The sequence below is a fragment of the Cololabis saira genome, chromosome 7, assembly GCF_033807715.1.
Source record: "Cololabis saira isolate AMF1-May2022 chromosome 7, fColSai1.1, whole genome shotgun sequence".
Classification (NCBI taxonomy): Eukaryota; Metazoa; Chordata; class Actinopteri; order Beloniformes; family Belonidae; genus Cololabis; species Cololabis saira.
The window spans coordinates 35726729-35753335 of NC_084593.1; the positions used below are offsets into that span (position 1 = coordinate 35726729).

General features: G+C 44.2%; 1 protein-coding gene across 3 annotated transcripts in view; it reads left to right on the forward strand.

Moving 5' to 3' along the window:
* si:ch211-26b3.4 (connector enhancer of kinase suppressor of ras 2) overlaps positions 1 to 26607 on the forward strand; it is a 77656-nt gene that overhangs the window by 37033 nt on the left and 14016 nt on the right. For 2 of the 3 annotated variants that reach the window (XM_061725758.1, XM_061725760.1), the window contains exons 9-19: positions 3225 to 3371; positions 9970 to 10097; positions 10226 to 10437; positions 13195 to 13281; positions 14098 to 14306; positions 19527 to 19564; positions 19650 to 19692; positions 20870 to 20918; positions 21204 to 21376; positions 22372 to 22445; positions 22585 to 22656. In XM_061725758.1, the coding sequence (XP_061581742.1) occupies positions 3225 to 3371; positions 9970 to 10097; positions 10226 to 10437; positions 13195 to 13281; positions 14098 to 14306; positions 19527 to 19564; positions 19650 to 19692; positions 20870 to 20918; positions 21204 to 21376; positions 22372 to 22445; positions 22585 to 22656 (1232 nt within the window). The remainder of the gene's footprint in view (positions 1 to 3224; positions 3372 to 9969; positions 10098 to 10225; positions 10438 to 13194; positions 13282 to 14097; positions 14307 to 19526; positions 19565 to 19649; positions 19693 to 20869; positions 20919 to 21203; positions 21377 to 22371; positions 22446 to 22584; positions 22657 to 26607) is intronic. The other variant, XM_061725759.1, reaches the window with a different exon arrangement.

Below are 26607 nucleotides of genomic sequence, written 5' to 3' on the forward strand. Positions count from 1 at the left end.
TCAGCGAACTGTTTGCTTTGAGATTTCTAAAGGGAGAAAAATGGTTTGTGTCTCTCCGCAGATGTCTTTAGTGTGCTGTCTGCGTAAGTATCTCTTCAAACGTCTCCATAGGTGCTGCTTATGTGAAAGTACGCATGTAGGGGGAAGCGCGGCGGCGTTTGATTGACGTGTGACGGAGGTGCGCGTTATCTCTTCCCTTCTCCTCGGGGTGACGGAGCAGATCGCACCCTGCCAGGCTCTCAGCTCCAACCCTTTATTACTCCCTCGGCTAGACTCTCACCACTCTGATCCCTCGCTCTGGGGGAGAAGATAAGCCGGGGGAAACAGAGGTGGATGCTCGTGTGTGGCGGGGGAACGGGGCTGCAGCAGTCAGGGGAGGCTGGGATGAGGCAGAGCGGGGCAAGAAGGGAGGAGGAAGTAAAGAGGGACTTCAGGAGAAGAGGAAGCAGATGAAAAGAGAGGAAGGGAAGAAGGGCGATAACAGCAGAGAGAAATCTCTCATCAACATAGCTTTCTCTTTCTCTCTCTCTTTCCTCAGTCCCAAACTTGATCTGGTGGGGAGGAGATGGATGCCTGGAAAACCTAGCATCACAGTCGATAAGCTTATCTCATCAGGCTCCAATTAAAAACAACAACAGCAATAAAAAAAAACCCACATTAGTTTATAGTGACTGAACAAACTATTTGACATTATAGAATCTTCTCACGTACAGTATGAAATAACATCGCTGCCTTCACATCTCTGCATGACCTTTGTCTGGGACCGGCTTCAAAACAGGACGCGTAGTTTCCAGCTAAACTATTCCACCGACGGAAAATGTGGAATTTGCTCAAACTGTTTGAAGAGGCAGGATAATTATGTGGTGGTAATAGCATCTGGGAAAATAATGAAGACTCCTGGGATTTTCAAAATCTCTTCAAACAGCAGTTTATGCTATTATTATTTCTGTAGGTGTCTACTTGTTTCTCTTTGCACTTAGTGTATTTGCATAACAGAAAAACGCTAAACAAGGCTGGTTACGTTTGGCTTTGTGTTTGCTGCTAATGAGGATGACATATTCAACGGATCTTCAAACAGTGTTTGGGATGTTTAACTTGATTAGTGCCTGGCTGAGGTCATTTTCAGTTAATTCAAGACGCAGCTTCCTAGTCCATTAAAGCACCGTGTCTTAGTGTAAGGTGGAGAGCTTGACATCACCACCTTATCCATTATTTCAGTTGAAACCAGCAGCCTGGAGAAGATTTGCCTCATTTAGGAAGAAGCAGGGGGATGAAGCTTGCCTCAACAAGCTGCGACATGTAAATATTAAACTTTAGAGTAGTGCTGGGCGGTATGACCAAAAATTTATATCACGGTATTTTTCAAAATTATATCGGTTTCACGGTATATCACGGTATTTGTTTTTTTTCATGCACAACTGGGTGTTAACCACATTTTCTAATGATTTGGAAAGGAATTGCTGCAGTAAATTGGCTTAGAATGGCCTATTTTACTGCCATGAGGAGGAAATATTGTAGAAAAACATTAATGTCCACACTAGTATAAATACAGGTTTGCATGGCCTCACAAAATGATGCCGTTTACAATGAGGTGATGTCACTTATGATTCTAATGAAGTGAGATAATCAGTCAGACAACACTTAAAGACTTTAAGTGTTGTCTGACTGATCTTTTACAAAATTACAAGGAAGAAAATATTTATTGAACATAAAAAACTGAACATGTTTTAATTTCCCAGCATTATGTTGTTTTGGTTCCACCTCCTGGTGAATGTTAGGTAAAATTCTTATGTGGTTACTTTTGGTTGGCCAACGATTTATGTTTGTGGTGCGCAACAGTTACGGGAGCGTTCAGTCTATTTCCTTACATTACAATGCCGTTATTAATTGTTTGTTTTTTTTCCCACTTATTCCACCGAACGTGTTTTTTGCCATTTTCGGCCGAACAATTTCGGTTACCGAACAATCGGTGCATCACTACTGCTAAACAGTCCCCTCACAAAAAGTGTCCAGCAGTGTTCCCAACATTGTGTACGCTACTGTACATACTCACCGGTATTACGGTATATGAAAAATTCATATCATAAGAAAAATAAACACCGGTATTCGGTATGAACCGGTATACCGCCCACCACTACTTTAGAGGTACTGCGGGAAGATTTTCTATCCTCTGAAAGACCCAGGCTACCTCGTCACCCCCCTACCCTGCTTAAAAAGCTTATCACGGGTTGTTCACGCCTTTATGCTAAAGGGACAGGCGCTGGAGTGACGGCAACGCTCTAATGCTCAGGAGCGTACTGTGCAAATGTTGGGCCTGCATGTTGTTGCGGATGAACTGATGTCAGGGCTCTGGACCGGCCCAAAGAGAACAAGGAGCCGGTCACTAAGCAGGCTGACACAGGCTGGTCGTCACTATGTCAGGAGAAAGGTCAGAGCAGATCTGTCTGCGCGGGGGTTTTGTGTGGCGGCCCCCGTGGACACTTTCCCGTCACTGAGACCATTGTTGCCAATCAATGCACTGACGAGGGCTGCGCGCTCCGGAGAGCCGCGAGAAAACACCCCGGTCAGCACTCCGTTACCGTCTCCCATCGGACTATAACTTAAAGGAGACGTGTTATGAAACAGATCACCTTTTTTGTATGTTTGAGAGCTCTGCAAGGCAGTGTGACATCACAAACCCAGATCAGAGGAGACTTATCCAGCCTCCCCATCTTCATCTCCACCAACTTCATGAAAGGTTGCATTTTTTTCCCCTTCAAAGAGGATAAGATAAAGCTTTAACGCCAGTTTCAACGGGATACACCCCGAAGAAGAGGGGGACTGGAGTGGAAAAGGAGCTTTGTTACTCCACCTCTGACTGAGCCACAGTTTATTTAATATCATTTTATGTTTTAACACTGCTGGTTCTTGATCAATGTGGTTCACTGTCACAGGAGAGCTGCTAAAGGTAGAACTCTTATTATTCCACCCACGTGTTTTTCAGAAGGTCTATAAGTAGGCTTATTGTTATAGCGTTACTTCACTTCTGCTATAAAAGGAGCAGAAAAAACAGAACTGACTCGTCGATCACATTTTTTTTTTTCCCATTAAACTGTAAGCAAGTGAGTGTTAGCGTACGCGGCGTTGGCACTCGTCCTCCCTGGTGGATCGTATGCAACACCTGAGTGTGTGTGGGTAGTGCTTCACAGCACTCATGTGGGAATCTGGATGTGTTTGCTTGCCAGGTGGGATGGCAGCTGAAGAACCTGGTGAACGCTCTAAGAGAAGACCCGTGTGGAGTCATCCTCACGCTGAAGAAAAGACCGCAGAACACCCTGAGCTCCACTCCAGCGCTGCTCAGGAACGTCCGCTGGAAACCTCTGGGCCTACAGGTACACGCCTGGAGATGAATGTCTCCTGTACTTCTTATGCCGCTTAGGTCTTGTTGTTTTTGTGCTCTTCTGGCATTTTAAAAAAACAGTATCAAAGTAAAGTCATCCACGCTCACAGATGCAACAGTAATCCTGCTGTGGAGTCAACACAACTCATCTCAAAGCTGTTCACAAACGTGTTGGCAGTGGTGGACAGTAACGGAGTAAATTTACTTGAGTACTGTACTTAAGTACATATCCAGAGGATTTGTACTTTACTTGAGTATTAGATTTCTTTGGTACTTATTACTCTTACTTGAATACATTTCCAAGACAAATATTTTTACTTTTACTCGAGTACATTTCTAGTAAGGCTGAAAAGTACTCGTTACTTTCAGGTCTGCTCTTTTTTCTTCTTCCCTAAAATCCTATTGGACACAAGCTGTTTTTGTCAAAGGAGGAGACCTGTCACAGTGCACGCTCTCCACTGGGATGTACGTAAAGCGGAAATACGTCAAGCCTCCTCAAAACGATACCGCCAAAGTAGCCTGCGTTTGTCAAGACAGAGCCGCAACAACGGCTACGCCTGCGTCAGGAGAAGAAAGACAATCAAAAAATCAAACAAAAGATCCTTAAAGTAATTTAGAAAAAATATAGTAATTTACTGATGTGGAAAATAAGAAATTTACTCTTACTCTTACTTTTACTTAAAGTAAATTTAAAAGCATTTACTTTTGGATACTTAAGTACCTTTAAAAGCAAGTACCGTATTTTCTGGACTATAAGCCGCACCTGTATATAAGCCGCGCCCGCTCTATTTTTGAAAAAACAATAAAAAAAAGATATACAAGCTGCACCTGTATATAAGCCGCATCCACTTTATTTAAAAAAAAAAGATATGCAAGCCGCAGATATTTATGTTGTTAGATTAGATATTTACTACATGTACAGAACGATTTTGTACCTAAATAGATCCTTTCATAACAGTGTCTTTTAACACGGCAGCAAATTTGCTGATTAAAACTGGACTGAACCAAGAGAAAATAACCGGTATTTATTTATCTATTTATCTGTTTGAAATCTGCTTCTACTTCTATCTGCTAAAGAAGAAGTAGCGTATTCTTCTTTGCATTTATTTTGTCTTAGTTTTAATTCTAATTCCGGTTAGATCGCCCGGGCGGTGGAAGAAAAATCCACAGAATAGCTGCACCTGTGTATAAGCCGCATGGTTCAAAACCTAGGAAAAAAGTAGCGGCTTATAGTCCAGAAAATACGGTACATTTCTACTCTTACTCGAGTAATATTTTGACTGAGCTACTTTTACTTGTAACGGAGTAAATTTTGACCAGTAGTATTTGTACTCTTACTCAAGTACTGGGGTCGAGTACTCTGTCCACCTCTGCGTGTTGGTAGCTAGACATTCACCTGAGGAGAAGTTAGGGATGCTGAGGAGATTTTTAGATATTCATAGCTCGCAATTGCGAACGAGGAGTAGGAGAAACTAGCTGGTTAAATCAGAGCATCACACATTTGAACGTTCTAGCCGGTGTCAGTGGCCTGCACTTCCTCCACAAGAGCGAGCGTATATACTGCAGGGCAACGGCGGGTCAGCTAAAGGTCCGTCCACACTCCCACTCACTCTCATATTTACTGAAACTCAATCTTTGCCCCAGAGAACATCTCCTTTTCAAAAAGAGAGTCAATTTTTAATGTACTCCACATCTGAAAGGTGGACTGCATGTTGCAAGGCTTGCAGTTCAGAAAGCGTGCACACGTCACTCTTTAAGGGTGAATGCATGGCAAACCTGTCACTCACAGCTCAGACTTTACGATCCGGCCGAGATGGATGCAGAGGCGACGAGGCGACGAGGCGGCGAGTCTGATGTCTCTGCTGTGATGTGCCGACTGCCTTTTAGGGTCCCTGTGTTCCACGGTTGCTATTTTTAACTCTGCATCAGCCCAATCATTTACATGCTACTTGTGTGCTTTTGATCTCTGCTCAATGCACAGCTGCTCTTTGCCTCCCCCCTCTTTTTCTCTGGTTTTTTATCCCAGCTTTCATTTTCTGCTTGGGCTTCTATCTCCACACATCTGTTGCTTGGGTTTCTGTGCATCTGCGAGGCTGTAAATGCTGTATTTCCTCTTATATAAGGGCAGTTGCCTTTTTTTTATGAGAGCAGTACAGTTTGGTATTTCTGTAATGGGTTTTATTATGTCAAAGGGACCATTAAAACCCATGAAATAAACAACACTATCCCCCTTTCCGGGAACAAGCTAGAGGACTATTCTCGTTTTCACGTTGCTGTCTTGTTATTATTTCCCCAAGTTATCAGGAGCTTATTGTTGTGTTTGCCGTGTTCACCAGCGGAGGACTGTGGGAGTGTTTCCCACACGGATCGTTAAAGACGCAAAACACGCCACGAGCATCCACATCAGCGCTCAGAAATATCCACGGGAGAAAAGAAGAAAGGAGTGTTTTAGTTTTGTTCACTTTCAGAAAAGACTGAAGCTCTTAATTATTCATGAGCGACTATAGGCGGCTGAGATTATTCACAGAATCGGAAATATCTTGCTAAACAGATTGCGAGTGTGTGAAGTGTGAAGTGGGCAAGTGCGCATCGCTAAGCACGGGGCGCATGCGCACTGGTCCGTTTGCGCGTTGAGGTGTAGCACACATGGAGGGATGGTTCCCCGTGATCAGCCCCTCCGAGAGGCCGGAGAACTGGGTCACTGCACTCTGGGCCATCGGTTGGAGGTGTTTGACTGTACGCTCACACAGTGCACACACACAGACACATGCACATGCTCTCTCCTAAAACTCCCAGCCCAGTTTCGGAGGGGCAAATTGCGCGTCTGTGAAATTCAGCAAAGAATGTGGCAAACGTTCAGCTGGATCTCCGACTGAATCCGCAAAGGAAACAATTTATCTCTGCATATTATCTGGAGATTTCAGGCCCAAATCCTTCCATGGCAACCACTTTTTTTCTCCTTTTCGCCCCACTAAATGGAGACATATTCCTCTGTCTCTCAGCGTGTGGTAGGATGGAGTAAAAGCAATTTGATGATCCGGTGTAATTACAATGATGCTTTTGCAGTGATTTCAACGGAGAGGGGTGAGGATTACTCCGGCATCATAGTGCATGCCTGCTGTGCTGCCACTAAAACGTACACGTATGGATTTATTTACCAGCAGCCTCATCAGCATCCACCTCACAGATCCCACACGTGCCTCACGCCTCCTGCGATCCTGCTCTCACAAATCTTGCAGACGCTCCAATCGTCGCATTTGCTAAATAACCAGCTATTTTAGGCGCCATTTGATGGCACTAAAAGTGTGAGTGGCTATTGACTTATTGTAACAGCGATACATTGTTTCAGACAATTTTTTGTGAGTGTGGCGTAAATGAGCGTTTGCTTAAAATCAATGCCAGCAAAGGTGAAGGCGTTTCCAGTATTTATGCTCTCAAGCAGAGTTGCACAATATGAGCCAAACTAAAGTATTACACTAAGCATTGCATTAGGAAGTTTGGATGGAATTTAAGGATAAACATCTAAGTCAGCTTGGATGCGATGTCCTGCGAGCTCCATGATAACATTTGGACCGTTATCTGAACAAACTGTCCTCTGGTGGACGGTGGTGTGACGTCACCAAGTATATTCACTCAAGCTTCCACTCCTCTCCTACATCTGTGAGGGAAATAATATCTTTACTTTTCCTGAATTTATATATCTGACAAAAACACAGGATTTGTGACGACAGAGCTGTAGATCTGCACCTTTGACAAGCGAAAGGGGGCAATTTTGTGACAAAGCTCACATACATTTACTTACAGACATAGTAAACGTTTACTTTTTGTAAACGTAGCATTCCAACTTGCCTTAGCATGCCTGCACAAGCAGAAGTGTGTTCAGAAAGAGGAGGAGAGGAGGCCAGATGCAGAACAAAACTGACCAGGCGTTTGTTGCAACCACAACTTAACACATTTGCAACTCTGCACAACTCCAGGTGCAGCCCCTGCATTGCTGGGTTTTATGATAAAGTCCCCCTTCCTGCAAGTGTGTGAATAGTGAGTCTGAGTGTGTAGCTCGAGAGATGTACTGCATTGATGTTTAGACGACGGATGAAATAGATCTACTGATAAGTGTCTTCATCTTTGTCCCCACGCTTCAGGATTGTGTTTAGCTTCTCAAACACATCCCGACAGCAAAACAACAAAAGAATTAGTTCTGCTCAGCAAAATATATCCACCTCTGTGGAGAAATCAAATGACTGAGAGCTGTTGCTCCTGGTTTCAGTGATCATCGTGGGTTTTTTCTGTCTTCAATAGAAGGGCACCAACAAATGAGTCCATATCCGTACATTGTGGTTTTTAGTTAGATGAATATCATGCAATTTCAGAAAATAGTAACTGAGTGGACCCTGAGGTGGGTCTGTTTTACCATCTACTGTCAGCGACGTCGCATGAGGCTCGGGACGTTCGAATACTGTTTTGAAGGTGCAGTTGGACATTTTTACAAATAAGCCTACAGTGAGCAGTAAGAGAAATTATTATAATTCTCAGAATTGGTTAAAAAAGTGGTCTTACTATGTTAATTAACCCGTATTGTGAAGTAATTTGAGCCACTTTGCTGCTTTTTGGTGTGTTGACCAGACTGAATACCTGCAAAGATTATCAAAATAATAGCACCAATTCTAAGTGAGAAGGTTTAACCCACGACATATTCAATGCTCATGAAGAAAAAAAAATTATCTTCCATTTTTCTGCTCTGCAGGAAGTTTAGCACATGTGTTGAAAAGCTGCCTTATGGGTAGTCAGATTTGGATAAACATAAAATCAACAATCAATGTTTTCTCTTCTTTAGATCAGCGGACTTTATTAAAGAATACAACATGTTAGCTGACGTGAAAACGTTAGCTTAAGGGAGTTTTGATCTAATTTTTCCCCGCTACTCCTCTTAGCTAAAAGTTGGCTTGTTTATTAAAACATTCAGGTTTATAATGTCGCCCACTTGTTTCTCTCCTAAATTCAATAGTCCAGTTCGATATTGGTGAATCAATAAATTCAGTTTTACATTGAATTTGATTGTAACCTGCTAAACTTTTGTCTTTTTACACTGTTAGATTGTTATGACTGGGTTGTTAGCCCCTCCATACAGACTAGACACGACAGTGGAAAGCCTTGCTGAACCATTTTCCTAGTATACACACGGCTTTTGATGGTTTAGTGTCACACTGGTCACTTCGGTCAACATCAGGGAGTCCTCCCACATCTGTCCAGTGCCTTGAACTGCACGTCAGAGGACACGTCAGTGACACAATTATACTGGAAAATGTTTGTTCTGTTTCTTAATTCGAGTAAGAAAGTGTACTCTTGTGTGTCAGCGGGTTTCCACTCATCACGGCAGTGAGCGTGAGCCGGGGACGGGGAGGGTTTGACCAATGAGGTCTTAGCTAGTGTGGAGTGGGCACAGCGGGGTCAAATGGTTTAAGTGCTGTTTGAACAGTCTGGAGTTTCGCCCGCTGTGGCAAGTCCTGTCGCTCGCTACTTCTGTCCCTGGGCCACCACAACTCCCTTTCCACGCAGGGAGCAGCGGGCTATAATCACTAAATTACTGTTTTCTCCAGTCTCCATCGCCGCACAGCTCCCCACCTCCCCACCCCTCCGCCCTGGCCTCTGCTTCTTCTCTCCCTTTGTCCCATTTCCGAGACCAGCGTAGCTCTCACGCTGGTCTCTTTCCACCCTGTCTTCATTATTTATGCTGAAGCCGTCTTACTGTAAGCTGCCTTCATGAGAGGACGAGTGTGCGGGCGAAAAGACAGGGAGAAAGAGACGGGGCCTGGGGATAGAGGTGGTGGGGTGGGGGGTGCGGTGGAGGCGGGGGGGAGCTGAAAGAGAGAGAGCGGGTTGAAAGTTTGGAATATGAAACGAATTTGATTAATGCATGCTGATGAAATGATGAAACGCTGGGCTTCCTTAATGAGAACACCGCCTGCCTCGCCGCTGCTCTGGCTCTGTATCTATTTATCCATTCTCTCCACATCCCCTTTCTTAAATGTTTTAAAATCCTCAGGCATACAGTGAGCACTCCCTGCCCTCTGGGTGAAATTGATGTATTTGTCCTGCGAGCTGTTTTGAGTAAGAACAAATACAATTGGTCTGAGATGCCCTCTATGACAGCATCAGCGAGGCGCCCCGTCCTTAGAGAGAACCCGGTGACAGGTAAATCTATGTGTCCTTGGACGAAGCGCAGGTAGGAGGCCACGCTAACTTTGCCACCCTGTCCTCCTGTTTTAGAGCAGAACGGAGGAAGTGCTGAGGAGAGAGAAAAAGCAAGGAGAGATTGGGAGAAGAGGGGTTGTCATGGGAACAGACATGGAGAACACAGCAAGTAAAGAGGTTTGAGACAAAATGACAGCATAGTGAGGCAATTGAAGATGGGACTCTGCACAGCCGGACGGATAAATATATATAATAGCTTTAAGTGCTGGCTGCAGCACAAGGAAGATGGTTCCCTGACACCGAAGCTAGACTAACCTGTTCCTTCGTTGCTTTTCTTTAAAGCACATTGAAACCATTTTGAGAAAAATATATTTTTCTTTCTATTTTCTTCCCTTCAGCCGATCCCCACCAGCCCCACCAGCACGTCTCCGACACCCGGTGGGACCTTAGGCATGTCCAAAATGGACGGGCCGAGCATGCAGGACGTGTACATCCTCTCTCCCGTCTCCGGACTCTACAGCACCAGGTCACACACACACACACACACACACACGGGGGTTGGGATGGTGATCATTATGCTGATTATTGTGATGCTGCTGATGACAGGACTGGTGGCGATGATGACACTGATTCTGACAGCTTTGCTCTCCCCAGGGAGGAGATGGGTCTAATGTCATGTGACGACATCAGCCGCTACAGCGTGAGCTCCCAGTCCGGCTCCAAAGGTTCAGAGGCAGTCAGCTATTTCCTGGACCAGGACAGCGGTCAGTACTTCTCCCTGCTGGAAGGAGACGGACTCCCGGGGCCCGACTACGACCGGGCCCGCAATACGGGAGTGCGGCGGCGGGACAAGACCCCGACCCACGGTGAGATGGCCAGCAACACGTGGCGGGTTTGAATGAGGCAGGAATGGCTCCGACCCCCGTTTGATCAGTCCGACTGCATGGCTGCTCCCACCGGTTCTCTCGTCTTCTCTTTTCACCATTTACTCACAAATCCTCCTCGTGTGTTTGCTCGTCACTTGCTCTGTGGCCTTGTTTCCTACCACTAATAAGATCGCAACCCACACCAACACGCTATGTCCAGCTCCTCGTCTGCCCCAGCACCTGTGTACCCTCTCGTCCCGAGACGGCGTCCAGACCGTCCTGTTGTGCACCTCTCTGTCAGTCTATCAGGGGACCAGAAAACCATATGACGAGCAAGAGAAGGGTCATGGAACCCAGCAACTCCTCACTTATTCCCCTCATGAATAAACATTCAACCATGATTACCCTCAGATCCCTAATGTGCAGTTCAGATGTCCAGGAAAAGACCGCTGAGGCTGCGGTCCCAATGCCAACTGTTGAAGGGTTTGATCATTAAAGAGCAGCAGGGTTTTTTTGTTATTTTATACAAAAAAAGGTTTTGTATTTTCCATTCATTTATAATGAATGAGTTAAATAAATAGCTAAACTTAAAGGAGCTTGAGGCTGGATTGTGGCAAGATTTATGAAAAAAATCCGTATACATTTTAAGTTTTCTAGTAATAATGTCAGATGAAGCGTTCTAAACCCAAAAGAATGAGCCCTCTAGTGTATCTCTCCTTTGCCTTGAACAGGCTGTGTGCTGCAAAATGTGCTGCAATTCGGTCCCGAATTTCCCGCGCTGGGCTGCGGATGTGACGTCACATGACGCTGCATGCACGTTCTCCCCGTTCTCCCGTGCCGGCTTCACTGTTGGCTGCAGTACCCCCAACGGCCGTCGTGGTGAAGGGTGGCGCTAGAGAGTCTCATTTCTTAAAAGGAGCCTCAAGCTCCTTTAATGTTAGATAAGACATGACTTAGCCAGTTCACTTTTAATTTAAAGAAACCTTTCCAGACCTTCGGTGAAAAACAACACACTTAAACATGGTCCAAAGTCGCTCATTCGTTCACTATTTCCCCTCGGTCCACAGTTGCTCACTCAGTGGTGAAATTCTCCCTGAGAGTTGAGTTTTTATGAAAGATGGATACACGCAGCATAACGACTGCTGCATGAATTCCCACGTTAAGCCTTTCAGTCAAAAGAAGTGTAAGAGATGGATCTAATGTGTAATGGGTGACAAATATGGCTCTGTAGCACTTAAAGCAGGCACACAAGGAAAATTGTTTCATAAATGAGTTGCTCTGAGCTTACAAATGAGCTTAAAGCAGCACTATGTAACTTTTCCACCGTAATGTAATATTTCCAGTCAGAGCCGTCTGGGAGATTTGCGAGGCCCTGTGCGAAATGGCTTGGGGGGGCCCTCGCGCGTGAGCGTAGCGAGTGCGCGAAATTTTTGGGTTTTTTGGGTCGGATCGGGTGTCTATATGCGCAATTTTAACTATCCAATTAGCAAAATACTGGATACCTTCCCCTGCCTCACCATCATTTGACTTGCCTCGACGGGGGGCCCCACGGCTGCTTGAGACCGGATCGGTGATTTTTCTAACAAATTTATCAAACGAGCCTTTCAGAGAGGCATTAAACTCTTCGATTTTCTTTAGTTTTTTTCTTTTTTCATCCCCTGATGGAAATTTCCTGAATCTGTCTCGTTCTCTCGACATTGTGTGACAGTTTGTTCCAACTCCCCCCGTATGGATCAGAGCAGCTTGTGTCTGCCCTTGGTCTGATCAGTTGTATTGAACAACAGACACGCGCATCATTGCACATATATTTATTGATATGCACAGACTAGTACACATTTAGGGTTTGTAATGGAATGTGACTGTTGATATTTATAAGGGAAAAAACGAGAAAAAAAAACGAAAAAAAAAAAAAATAAAAATAAATATTTTTTTCAAAAATGGCCCATAGCGCGAGGCCCCTTGGGGCGCGAGGCCCCGTGCGGTCGCAGGGTTCGCACACCCCTTGCGGCGGCTCTGTTTCCAGTCATTGTGATGGTACATCAACTTCCAACAGGTTTAATGAGGTGCAACTTTGAGGAGCATGGTAGGAACCCTGCCACACTAAAAAACAAATTTTTACGGCTTTGACTGCTTTACGGCATACGTCAATTCCCCCTCCTTCCTGATTCGTAGTCGAGACGAAAGCTGGGCGGGGCGTGGCGCACAGAGTTCAGGAGAAGCTGGTATCATGGCCGAAGCAGCGAAAAAACCAAAGAAAATAAAAGTTTTATCGGAGGAGGCAAACGACCGCTGAAAACAGAAAAGTAGTTTTGAAAGTCCGTCCCGTCTTATTTCATTCACTATCAAAACAAATGCACGCGACTGGGACAGGATCTTTCCGGCAGTATGCGCTGGTGCTCATGGGAAATGTAGTGTTCTTTCTGGTAAAGCACTACCGCTTTTGTCCAAAGGAGCCGCCAAAGTAAACAAAAGCTGAAAGTTACATTGTGCTGCTTTAAGGGAACCGAAGGACGTTTTCCACCTGGAGTGAATCATGAATACTTCTGCAGTGAAGATGATTTTAACACGAGGCTCCAAAAGGCCATTGAAGTTACTTGGCCAGCGTTGACGCTCCGCTTGCAAGTCGTAGTAGTCCTCCCCTACCTGCACACACTTTCTCTTTGTCTCACCTGTCCACCCCTCCAGTTGTCTCCCACTGTCTCTGAGTCAGCGCCTCCCCCCATAGCCGCCTCTCTGATTGCTGATTGGTGCTTCCAGGTGACCTCAGACCCGTTTCCATGCCTCCTGAATATAACTGGATGGCGGAGGCCAAGGAACCCAGCTTGGGCAAGAGAGGGAGCCGAGGTATACACACGCGCACACGTACAAAAACACACCCACCAGGGAAAAACGCGGCCTCTCACGCACGTCGCTCTGTCGGCTCGAACCGGCGCCGTGCTTTGCTCCGTACTCGGCTCAACGCATCATCAGCTCATCCTCTGGTAATCCATGATGCTGTGGTAGTGTGAGGATACATATCTGCCCAGGTATGTATCTCACAGAGTGACAAACGACATAAATGCAAGGGACTTGCATTTATACAGCTGCTGTGGAAGTAACAACGTGACCGATTTTAACCAGCTTCACCATTTTGCAGCGAGACTTGATCTGTATTCAGCTGAGGATCCTCCGCTCTGCCATCAGAAAGTCTATGAATAATATTAAAGTTCAGTATTAATGTATGGGGTCTTCTTTTATCCTCCTTATCTTTCTCTCTGTCTCTTTCTAGTTTTTCATTTTTGCATGTATGGATAATAACCAAATTAGTTGAGAGGCTTTATCGGTCCGGAAGTGGAGCAAAATAAAAGTTTCTGCAGCAGGAGAGCTTTAGCAGTGGTACCCTCGTAATCAACATAATCACTGCAAACAGATTAAAGCTGTACGTCCCCAGCTGTGATCCATATCAGATCCTACAGCTTCTGATGCACTTTCATCCCTTTCTGTTGTTTTTTTTTTATCTCAAAGTGTCTATTCAACCTCGGCTGTTCCTACTCCGGCATTCTCCCTCGACTCCACGGCGCTATCTCCTCCCTCAGAGGGTTTTTTCCTCTGTGTTATCCATTTTGCCGAGCTTGTCCATCCTCTGATTACGCTGCCTCCACCTCTCCTTCTCTCCCACAGATTCAGACAACTCTCTGCTGCGTTACCTTAGTGACGACAAGATCCTGGTGATCGAAGAGGAGCCCGAGGGCCCTGGTCGGGAAAGCCGGCGGGATTCCACCCGACGCTCTCGCCGCAAAAGTCGTAATCCCAGCAGCCCCAGCTTTCCCATCAGTCCTTCCATGCTGTCCTCCACCCTGCGTCTCGACCAGCCACCTGAACCTCTGCCTGTATGTACATAAATTTTGAAATTTGAACTGTCTAATAATATTTATTTGATTTGATTTGATTTGTTTATTTGCACAACATAAAAACGGTACAAAAGTTTAAATGAACATAAAAGCATGAAAATATGTGCAGGTGAGAAAGGAAGCCCTAAATGGGCTTATTCAAAGTTATCACCAAGAAAATACATTATACTGTAATAATAGCAAGAACAAAAAACAAAAAAAACAGCGTTCCAAAAAGATGGATATTTACAAACAAACAATTTCTCGGTTGAATGAGTGTGTGTGCTTGCATGTGAGCATGCACATGTGTGTTTGTATGTGTTTGTGTGTGCGTGTGTATGTGCACGTGCAGAAGTGAGTCCACGTTAAGTGGAAGCACTTCTAGACGCTTGATCCATAAGGCTGGTCTTCAATCTCTGTTTAAAGCTACTAATAGACAGTGAAGATTTAGCAATAAGTATATGAGAATTCCAGAGTGAGGAACCTCTGTCTTTGATGGAGAACTGACTGCTATTGGTACGACTGAATGAAGAATGGAGATCCTCAAATTGTCTAGTATTATAGTTATGAATTTGTGAATTGGTTTTAAAAAAATCTTTGAAAGTACTTGGAAGCATATTTGCAAAATAAGTGTATTTGTAAATGAAAGCACATGATTGGAGTATGTTAATATCATAGATGGATAATAAATTTATTTTTTTAAACAAAGGGGCAGATGGGGCCAAATAGGAAGCCAGTATAAATAATAATATTTATAGACACACAGTGTTTACACTGCCCCAATAGTCTTGAAATAAAACTGTCAAAGTGCGAATTACAGCTTAAATTTAAGAGATTTCACAAAAATATTGAATTTCTCATTTAGGAAGGAAGCCTTTTTGAACTGTTTGAGCAGCTGAACCTTCAAAGGGTTAAAACGTGTTTGGACAGAGTGATGAAAAAGAAGTTAACTGGTCAGGGGGGTTCACTCCCTCATTACTTTAAGACAAATGGAGCAGATGGAAGGTCTGACGCTGATATCAGATACAGAGTTGGTATTTGGCAGCAGTTTCACTGGAGTTACCGATATGAAGTCCAAGGACATCTCAGTGTAAGGGAAGGGGGTCAATTTTAGGATGAAAAAACATGACAGCAAAAGCAAAATCAAGAGGTCGTGACATGCTTAGAAAGAAAGAAAGAAAGAAAGAAAGAAAGAAAGAAAGAAAGAAAGAAAGAAAGAAAGAAAGAAAGAAAGAAAGAAAGAAAGAAAGAAAGAAAGAAAGAAAGAAAGAAAGAAAGAAATCCCCAATGAGCTCCACAACATCAGTGGAAGTGGTTGATCAGAATCTTCCAGAGTGAAAAAAACCATGAATGTAAATACGGGAGGTTTCCAACGAGGTGCAAAGGCCGGTAACTGCCTGAAATCAGACTCTCTGGACGGAGACCTGAATCAGAATGATGGGAAAGTTATGTAGAGTGAAAGGTGGATGCAGTGTTACGCTATAGCATGTATGGCTGCCAGTGAAACGGGTTCACCGCAGGTCATTGATGATGTCACCGCTGACAGAAGCAGCAAGATGAATTCTCCAGCTCACGTTCAACCAGTTGCTATACATTTTGGTAGGACGGTGTTTCAAACTGTAGATGGACAATGACAATGACTGTAAATGCACAGCTCACAAGTGTCACCACATCTCAGCAGTTAGTGAAGACAAAAATGAGGCAGAAAAGCCCCAAAACAAGCAGTACTGAAGGTCCATAAATCAGTTTTATTTATAATTATGACACTGACTTTGTCCAAAAAAAAAAGCTGAGCTCTTGAAAGTGGCAGTAATTTGCTTTAAAAGCCTGTAATTTCCTAAATGGTAAATGCCATATATCTAAAACCTCTCAAATTATGACTGAAATTCTACACTTTGATCCCATCTTGAGTTTTTATCTTAACTCCATCCTGGCGGTGTGGAGACAGACGAGAGAGAAGACAAAGTCTTCAAAACTCTGTCCCATTATAATGACAAATGATACCGGTTGTTTCCACCACTCTTCTCTAAAAATGACCAAAAGTGTGCAGGACTTTACTTGAGATACAGATACGTGCAGAGTACGGTAGCTCATTGTGTTCATAGTCACACCTGCTAATGGTATCTACCTCATCCTTGTGTATGTGCATTTCCACTGCTAGCTAACATGCTTGTCCCTGGACGTCGTAAGGACACTGGACAACATGCCAAAGCGCATATCTCACAAATGTGCAGGTTCAGCACGAGATACGGCACTAAAGGTGTGTTGTTCTGTGGGCTCACGCAGCTCTGAGTAAATGCTCTACCTGCACATGCCCTACACGTTACTGAAATGTGAGAATTGTGGCTCTAGGACAGGTCACGGTGGTCACGGATTCACACCCGCTCTTGGCTCTGGATGTGTGTATGTCAGGTGGAGGAGAGGGAGGAGAGCGAGGGGAGGGTGACGATGATAAGTGTTATTGTACGGCTGCCAGCTTCGGGGATGGTGAGAAGGACGGTGACATTGAGGCACGCCCCTCTGTTGCTCTTATATTTTCTGTCACGCACACACCGGCGTACACGACAACAGATGGGTGTGCGGACCGAACCGTAGCGCGCAGGAGGTTATTGTGATGCAGGGCAGCCATCTCGCAGGTCGTCCTAACTCGCTCTAATGTCCTCATCTCCTCCAACATGCCCGGGCCTAAACAGGAGCTCATCCCGGACAAACACGCACCTGCACACGCACGTTCACAGGCATGTATCCCTGTGAGGAGGTGTGTGACTCAGCATCCGCCAGACCTGCTACAGACGTACAGGCCGGGCTTCAAACGAGCAGCATGCAAACACATGCGCGGAGAGTTAACGGCTCGGCTCGCACCGGCCGACTCTGACCGCCTCAGCGGCGCGTGTTTCTCATAGCGGTGACTCATACCTGAGCACAGGAAGTGTACTATTCCTCACTAACAAGCATATGCCAGCCTTAACAGCCTGCATCTGGATGATTCTTCACCATCACCTACACAAACTTTTGAATTGATGCAACTTGTGAAAGTTTTGGGAGATTTCACATCTTTTTCTTGTATTTACATATTTCACCACAAACAATGTTGTGCTCAACTTACGCATTACCGAAAACCGTGCAAAATACAAAGCCTGTAGTGGCAGCAGAGGACCGTCTGGTATTACTTTGGTGCTAGATTTAATGAAAATGTGGATGGATTATCGGATAATGGTCCCCTGGACACACTGACTGAGCCTCTTCGCTTTCTAATAAAAAAATGATCCCAATCATCTCTCCACACCGTGGCTCACGGTGCCCCTTATCCTTGGCAGGCTCAGGCCTGTGCTCGTGGGATCCCGTGTGTTTATCTAGGAACAGCTCGCGTCTACTGTTAGGAAGAAAATTGACTTTTTTGGGGGGAAAAACAACAAACAAAAACAAAAAGTCCCCAAAAACAAAATCAGGGCACTGTGCTGAGATGATTATTTCAGGGGTTCACAAATGATTAAATGTGTAGTGGTGGTGAACAATTCCTGCAGCTCCAGACCCAAGAAAATTATAGTCATCAGGAAATCAAGCCTCTAATCAGGCACAAACAGTCTGTTAGTAATGGAGCTGTTACTGTGTGTGTGTGTGTGTGTGTGTGTGTGTGTGTGTGTGTGTGTGTGTGTGTGTGTGTGTGTGTGTGTGTGTGTGTGTGTGTGTGTGTGTGTGTGTGTGTGTGTGTGTGTGTGTGTTATGAAACAGTATCAACTGTGTGAAATGCAAATACAAGCAAAACACAGTTATTAGCAAATATCTTCGAAGGAAGTAAACGGTTAAGATGGAATAAGATATTTGAAATGATTGTAAATGACTAGAGGGATGTGTCTGAAAACAAAATTATTCCAACTTTATTTATTTGACTTTGCTATGTAGTAAAAAAACATGATTAGGATTTTTTTTTTACTTAAAAAAAAGTGACATTTATCTTTCTACTGCATCACCGATCTTTTGAGAAGATCAAACATTTCCTGCACTTGGATCAATAGCCGGTCGTCAATTACACTTCAAATGATGAGCAGATGTTTACATTTAGTTAATTTCTGTTTGCTGTTCCTTTTATCATGTTTCATGTGAAGCCACCTTTGTTATCACGGAAGATGGGTTATCAGACAGGAGTTTGTCATTTGTGGTTCAATAAAAAAAGGAAAAAGAGACTAAACATAGCTGATAAATGAGTCTCGTGCTTCACAGTTTATCAGAGGACCAGTGGTGGACAGTAACGGAGTAAATTTACTTGAGTACTGTACTTAAGTACATATCCAGAAGATTTGTACTTTACTTGAGTATTACATTTCTTTGGTACTTATTACTCTTACTTGAATACATTTCCAAGACAAATATTTTTACTTTTACTCGAGTAAATTTCTAGGAAGGCTGAAAAGTACTCGTTACTTTCAGGTCTGCTCTTTTTTCTTCTTCCCTAAAATCCTATTGGACACAAGCTGTTTTTGTCAAAGGAGGAGACCTATCACAGTGCACGCTCTCCACTGGGATGTACGTAAAGCGGAAATACGTCAAGCCTCCTCAAAACGATACCGCCAAAGTAGCCTGCGTTTGTCAAGACACTCCGCAACAAGTCAAGACAGAGCCGCAACAATGGCTACGCCTGCGTCAGGAGAAGAAAGGAGCCGGACTCGGAGCAGGGACTTTCACAAAATCCTTGGCCGTATCTTAACTCAATGTTTGAGTTCGACTGAGTAAAAAACAAGGGCACAGACAAACAACAGACATTTATTTTCAAATGTTTATTGTGTCTGCCGAAGCAGAACTACCTCTTTGCTTTCAACAAATCAACATCGAATTTGAAGAAACAAGAGTTAAAAGATCCTTAAATTAATTTAGAAAAAATATAGTAATTTACTGATGTGGAAAATAAGAAATGTACTCTTACTCTTACTCTTACTTTTACTTAAAGTAAATTTAAAAGCATTTACTTTTGGTACCTTTAAAAGCAAGTACTTTTCTACTCTTACTCGAGTAATATTTTGACTGAGCTACTTTTACTTGTAACGGAGTAAATTTTGACCAGTATATTTGTACTCTTACTCAAGTACTGGGGTTGAGTACTTTGTCCACCTCTGCAGAGGACTCATTGGTGGATGAGATCACTGACATTTACTGCTGCTTGTGGAGTTACTGAGAACTTTAGCAAATTACTGAAAGAAATCTTCTCATTTCTCTGTCTACCAGCGAGGTGCAGACACACTGCGGGCGGACACGACAGATCGGTGAGTTTGTGGTTACTGACAGTCCGGCCGCATGAGTGGGGCGAGTCGTTCGCGGTTACCTCAAATCCTATTCATCTTTCTGCAGGTACTCGGGTTCAGGGAGCTCAGGAGCTGCCTCCATGAGGAAGGTATGAAAAGACCAGACTACATGTGCCATCTGACAGTCTTTTATATATAAATCACTGGATAGAAGTGTTTCCTTTTCTGCACATTGTGATCCTGACTCCACCTGCACTTAACCAGACAGTGCAGGCTTCAACTTGCACGATCCGTCTCTTAGAAACCACATCCATGGGGATTGATTGCATATGAATAACAGCCAAACATACAGCCAGGCAGCGATAGGAAAGAGTTCTGACACGAAAGCCATTCAAGACTGTTACAGTTAATTAAAAGATGACACACAAATAAGGTAAATTGCTTCCCATTATGAGGCTGTTGTGCAGGTATGCCGTCTAAGTCGTCAGCCCTAACCTTTACTCTGAAGAGTTAGCAAACAAACACCTAAACAGATATTTGGAAGGCTCCTGCAGACACAACCGTGCTAGGGAAGTTGGAAAATGCAGTCCTTCTCACTTCAAAATGAAACCATGTAAATATTGAAAAGAAACCAACAACAACCCCAAAACAAACCACTTACTGTACCTGTTGAAATATGAGCAGTTTCATGGTGGTTTGGTTTTATTTGGTCTGGTACTACTGGTAGTAAAAGTGTAAACTCGAGGTATTACTGTGATAAGATAAGTCTTCAATAATCTCAAAAACCTTTGCCAGCTTTATGGTTTTCATAAGCGCAAGTCAAATTTATTTGTGGGGCATTTGTACAGATTTTACTTGCCAAACTAGCTGTTTTTTTATTAATCCTCAGGGTTTCATCTCTTAATAACACACGTTTGATCATCCTGTCAAGGAGGACTGGTGGAGGACACTTTCGCTTTGACACACACCTACACACAAAGACACCAACATCTTCTGCAGGATTAAAATGCATATATATATTGGGAAAAACAGGTTTTGCCAAGTGAGGCACTAACCGTTGAAATACAGGCAGACAGTAGAACATCTAAGCTCCTGGAAATAGATATTTAAAAAGAGTGTGTTTTCAAATCAGTTTTCCATCAGAGGCTGTTGGTCATTTCCTGCTGTAATGATTTTTGCTTGGAGACCCCCATGTGCCTGAGGACAGACAAAGAACGCTAAACATGGAAAGAGAAATGGCTTCATTTCTTAGTGGATCATGTTTTAGTTATAAATGCTCAAGTATTTCCTTCACTTATTGAACTTGTCTTCTCTTCCATCTTCCAGTCTTTCCATTACACATCTTTAAGAACAAAAACCAAAAAGAGAAGTAAAGGTAGGCTCTCTTTTGTGTTTTGCTCTTTTCTAACTTACAATAACCACGATTCAAAACGGCATCGCTTGATTGCTTCCCTCGGTTTAAGTCGGTTTTGATGAGATGTAACGTACTATCCAATATTTAACACATAGCTTATACCTACCAGTTACTGGTTTGACAAAATCTTTAAGTACCGGAACTGTAGCATGCAGTTTCTAAAACAACATATGTTTATGTGCACGCTGCATTTGCTAAAATTGTGCTTTTAGGACTCACACGGTCCCTCTCTTTGGTCCTCTGCAGGCTCCCTCACAAGTGCCAGTCGAAGGAGAATCTCCTGCAAGGACCTCGGCCACGGCGACTGTGAGGGCTGGCTGTGGAAGAAGAAAGATGCGAAAGGCTACTTTACCCAAAAATGGAGAAAATATTGGTTTGTCCTCAAAGAGTCCTGCCTGTACTGGTACACCAACCAAAACGTAAGCGGTTACACTCAGCTGTCGTTTCTCTGTCATTCATATCAATAGGGTCACACACCTGTTTGGTTTTTTAATCAATTTTGTTTCCAGATGGAGTGTAGCATTGATAAAAGTCGAATATCACAACCACAACAAAAATATTAAAACTAATATTTTTCATCAGTGAGACTGTTATTTTTTTACTTGCCATAATTTATTTACATCCTATTTTATTTATATAGCACTAAATAACAGCAACAGTCTTCTGATGGAGCTTTTAAAAATCCCATAGATTAAATATCAATTAAACTTGTATTGAACTAAATCAGGGATGGGCGACTTCTGTCCTCCAGGCCAGGGGCCACAGTCCTGTATATTTTAGACGGTTCCCTGCTTTAACACACCTGATCCACAGTAATCGTCTTCACTGACTTGTCATCAACATCCGCACGACTCTGGTAATGATGCAGCCGCTTGTATCAGGGTGTGATGAAACAGGAAAACATCTAAAACATGCAGGACAGCGGCCCTGGAGGACCGGAGTCGCCCATCCCTGAAATAAAACTTAACTCCTAAAATAGTCAAAGATTTTCAATGAAAAGGAAGAAAAAATGTATCAGTCATCCAATATTTAGCCTTTTTTGCTGAAACATTCAAGTAGAAAATAACAATGGATCTATTATTACATTAATCAAAATAATTGCTGTTATTAACACAAGCTTATCTGTTATTTGATTTTGAGCATTTTACCTCATAAAAACGTTGATAATTTCAGATGTTTAGATAACCTGTGATGATGATTATGTTTGTTTTAAGGGGTAATTTCTCGTTTATCTTTTTCACGTTAAGTGCAATATTGAATCCATCCCATCCGCTGTAAATGCCATATGTTGTTTTTGTACAGTATGCTTGACTAGAGTGTTGCTATACAGCATCAAATCTGAAGACTGTCATGCGTGACTTTCTTTTCTCCTGTCCTGATGACGCCACCACTCTCCATCTGTCTCTGCCCGCAGGATGAGAAGGCCGAGGGCTTCATCAGCCTCCCCGAGTTCAGAATAGACCGAGCCATAGAGTGCAGACGGAAATTGTGAGTGTCCCTCAGATGTCGCCAGGATTACTAATCAGGCCCATTTGAGCTCACCTACACAGCGTGACTGCAAGCAAAGCCGTTGCACGTGCTCTCCCAAAAAACCGTTTTCAGCTTCCTTCTCTCTGATTGATTGCAGTGCCTTCAAAGCCTGTCATCCCAAAATCAAGAGCTTCTTCTTCGCCACAGATTGTCTTGAGGAAATGAACAGGTGAGCACAACCGTGCGTCCTTGTGACTCTCCGGGTACGTGCTTGTAACTTAATGTGAACAATGGTGGGAGATCTGGGACATCACGTGTCCTTTCATGAATATTTTACCAGATTTTTCTTTTTTAAAAAGCGTTTACACAAGGCAACACAACATCGTGCATGAATAAGGCATGAACTTGGACCTCTGTTGTTAGAAGCAGACTCGGTAATGTGCATAATTTGCGTGTGTGTCACGTGCGTGTGTGTGTGACAGGGAGAGATCACAGTGATATTTGCAGGATTGCTATCTGATGAGCTCTAATTATCCACACTTCTCCTTAATGACAAAGGAAGATAATTGGGGGAGACTAATTAACCAGCTATATTTGACTTCTGCACAGCATTTGGAGGTTCACGTGTGTAATTGTTTTTGCACCGATTTCACATGCATTATGTGTGAAACGATGGATGTCGGTGTCAAGGTTTCCTGTCCCTTGTGGAGCCCGTTGAGTAGAAGTAAGCTCGGATCCGGCCTTCGGAGGTCAGAGCTCAGGAGAGTTCTTGAATTCCTGAGAGAGACCTTTTTCCTTGTGAACTTCTCGCCATGGAGATGAGCTGCCGTGCTGCGCAGCCGGGAGCTAAACTCAAGGATGAATTCAAGGGTTTAAAGTCAACAAAGATAAAGCAGGTCCAATTTGGTGTTTTTGCTGATTTAAAAAAAATTCCTGCAGATTACTCAGAATAAGACAAACATTCCTGAACAAAGGTCAACCTGACATACAGTAATGCGTGCGCAGGACCCTCTGGCTCACATTTGAAGCATTACATTTCAGTGTTTGAAGTGAATCTTGCCAAGTGAGGACTTTCGACATTACTTTTTTGATTCCTTTACACATTTCAAGCATCTAAAGCTGTGATTCAGACAGCGCTGCGCTACTTTGAGAGTTAAGAACGTCTGTCGGCAGAGTATCTGTCAACCAGTGTGAGTTCATTCATCTGCCTTTTGTCGAGCTCCCAATGGTTCAATATTAAAATAACTGTCTGAATGGTGAAGCAAAATCTACACATGCAGTTTTACAAGTGAATCTAAAATTTCGACTGCTGCTGAAATTTCATTTTTAGATATTTTCTCTTTAACAGTGTTGTGCAACTCAAGGTAGCTTGGCTGTCCAGTTATCAAGGCTAATGATAATTCTATTAAAGAATTATTAATAATTAATAAAGTTGACTATTTATCAAATTGTATTATCAAAAATGATAATTCTCGTAGGGGCACCACCGCCGGGGCCTTACTTCCGGTGGAATTCGATAACTAACAGCAGAAAATCAGTCTCATTATGATTTGAATTATCCTGCAGAACAGCAAATCTTACAGAATAACAGTGAAGGCGTGATATCCGAACACTAGGCTCTGCTTAAACAAATCAATTTGTGACCAAATCTTGCATGAAATAACACAACCACTCATAAAGAAATCAATCAGAATTTATTTACATACGGGTGTCAAAAGATGATAAACGCAACACCCAAATAAATCTGATGGCAGAAATGGCTTAAGTATCCATAAAACAATTAATTAACTAGAAAAACAACAATCAATAAAATGAAACATAAAACGTTAAATGCATGGAATGAAAAAGAAAAGAAATCAAGCAATAATAACGAAGATACAGAACATCTACAGTTCAAACGAGGCTCCTGTAGTCTTTTAAAGATGGACGCGCCCTCTTGGCCACGTGCATTTAGAACGGATGGTGATCCCGGTGTTAAACCGTGATCAACTGCAGAAAACAGCGCTTTAAAACATGAATGACTAGCAGAAAGTAGTGACTACAAATTAATGAAAACAGTCCTTATAATGAAGGTGGTGTAATCTCAGCTCTGAACACAGATTTAGCTCTGTAACACTCCCAGTTAAACTCATACACCCAGGTCTCACAATCTCACACACAGTTCTGAACACTCTTAAATCCTACTGATCACTGCTACGCGGGCTCACGTCTCCTCTGGGATCCGGAATCGGGTGCCTGCGGGTTTGCCGACTGGGTTCGCGGTCCTGCTGGGGTTTCGCAGTCAGGCTATCGCGTCCCGTCCCTTCCCCTGAAACGGATTAGACAGCGGCGGGCCGCCTCGTGCCGGGCCGTGGTTCCGGACCAAAACGGAGGCTCACACGCATTCCTAGGCGCGGCGGGGGGACCGGTATCTCCTTGCCGTGCTTCCCTCTCTGCGCCGGTCGCCGACGCGCGGCCGTCCGGGCCCCGGGAGAGCTCACGCCGGGCGAGACGCCGGCCGTCCGTCCCCGATCCCTGCGCCGGTTCGCAGACAGGGGCTCGGAGCGGGGAGTGGGGGTTCAGTCAGAGAACTCAATCGCAGCTGTGTCCCGATCTGGTTGCCGGGAGCGCGTGGGCGTCGGAAGCTTGGATCTGTGAACTTAAAGAGGAACAGAGTTTAGTGAGAAATCGGAGCCTCCCGGGGGACCGCGGCTTCAACGGCCGGAGGTCCAACGGAGCGGCCCGATGGGGCCTTACACCTCCCCCCAGCCGGGGGGAGAAAGGGAGATGGGATCTTGGCCCAGAGCCAAACGATCCAGCTCGGATGAGAGGGTGATCGGAAGAGAAGAGAAGAGGAGCAGCGGCAGGGGTTTTGATCCTACGCGCGCTGCAGTGACGTCATCGGTGCCTCATTGCGATTGGATGAACGCCGCTTGTAGGCGCCACCCCCCCGCAAGGCATGCTGGGGGTTGTAGTTCAGGCAACAGCGCCATTTTATGAGGCACATTAAAGCGGAAAAGGGGGGGGTTCAAAGAAGCAGTACCATTTTGAGGTCTGGTTTTGACTCCGCTGCATCCCGACCCCTGCTTAGGTGTCATAAAACCCCCAAGGAAGTCTGTTTTCCCTGGCAGAAACCCTGCTGGGTCCTTGTTTTGATCTCCGGCCATGCCGTGGGGGTCGTAAACGGCTATCTCGACCCAGGCCGAGATAACCAGGAGTTAGCAGAAGGGGGTCGCAGGACTTCAGGAAGAAGGGGCAAAGTCTGGTTTTACAGGCCCTCATAATCACAAAATGTTCATACATTTTATAAGTTCAGATGGGCATATGGTCGGGCACAACATCCCCCCTTCGAATCGAAAACCGGAATGCAGGGTCTGGTTGTCGAATCTAACAACGGTGCACCAGTCCATGTGGTCATAAACTCTGGTTGGGGGCGTGAGGCTAGCCTGGTTAGTCCACTAGGCGAGCAATGCACAAAAATATGAAAAGAAAAACATATTCAAAGCAATAACATCATTCATTTACCTAACACAGTGATATCACTCTTAAAGTGCGGTAGATGAAAGATAAAAGGAGAGGTTAGTTAGGTTTCAGTATGTACACTGTACCTAAAACAAAAGCTAACAATTTAACCCTTCTGTGATTAATTGCTAGGCAACCAAAAACACACATTAACTTATGTTTGGCCGTGGAAGCCTGGAAGTTGTGTGTAGGCGTGAATTTTATTTTAACGCCCCAAGGTATCCTACCCCCCCTTTCCAGGTGTGGAGCGGACTTCCACTTCTGGGTCAGAAAAATTGTGAGGGGGCCGCTGCATACAAGGTAATGCAGCTGTTCAGTGTTCTTTTGCTAAAAGGTCAAACGTGGGACCCCCCTCGCTCTGAGGTACGGCGTCTGCGCCTTGGTTGTTAATCGTGATCTGTTCTCCTCTGGTTTACTTTAAGAAAACGCTGAGCTGCTTCTTCAGCGTCAGTAACAGTGAAAACTGGGAAGGGCCGCAGCTCCTTTCGGGTAATTAATTTTTGGCTTACTCAGGGTGGCGTCTGACCAGGGGGCTCAGGGGGATGAGATGACCGGGCTCACCACTTTTGGGTCCAGCCTAAGAACAGACTTGCCTGTCGGTCCATCTCCATCAGCCTGCATGTCCACCTCTCCTGGTTCTCCGTCCACTGCGATGAGCTCTCTGCCATTAATAACCACA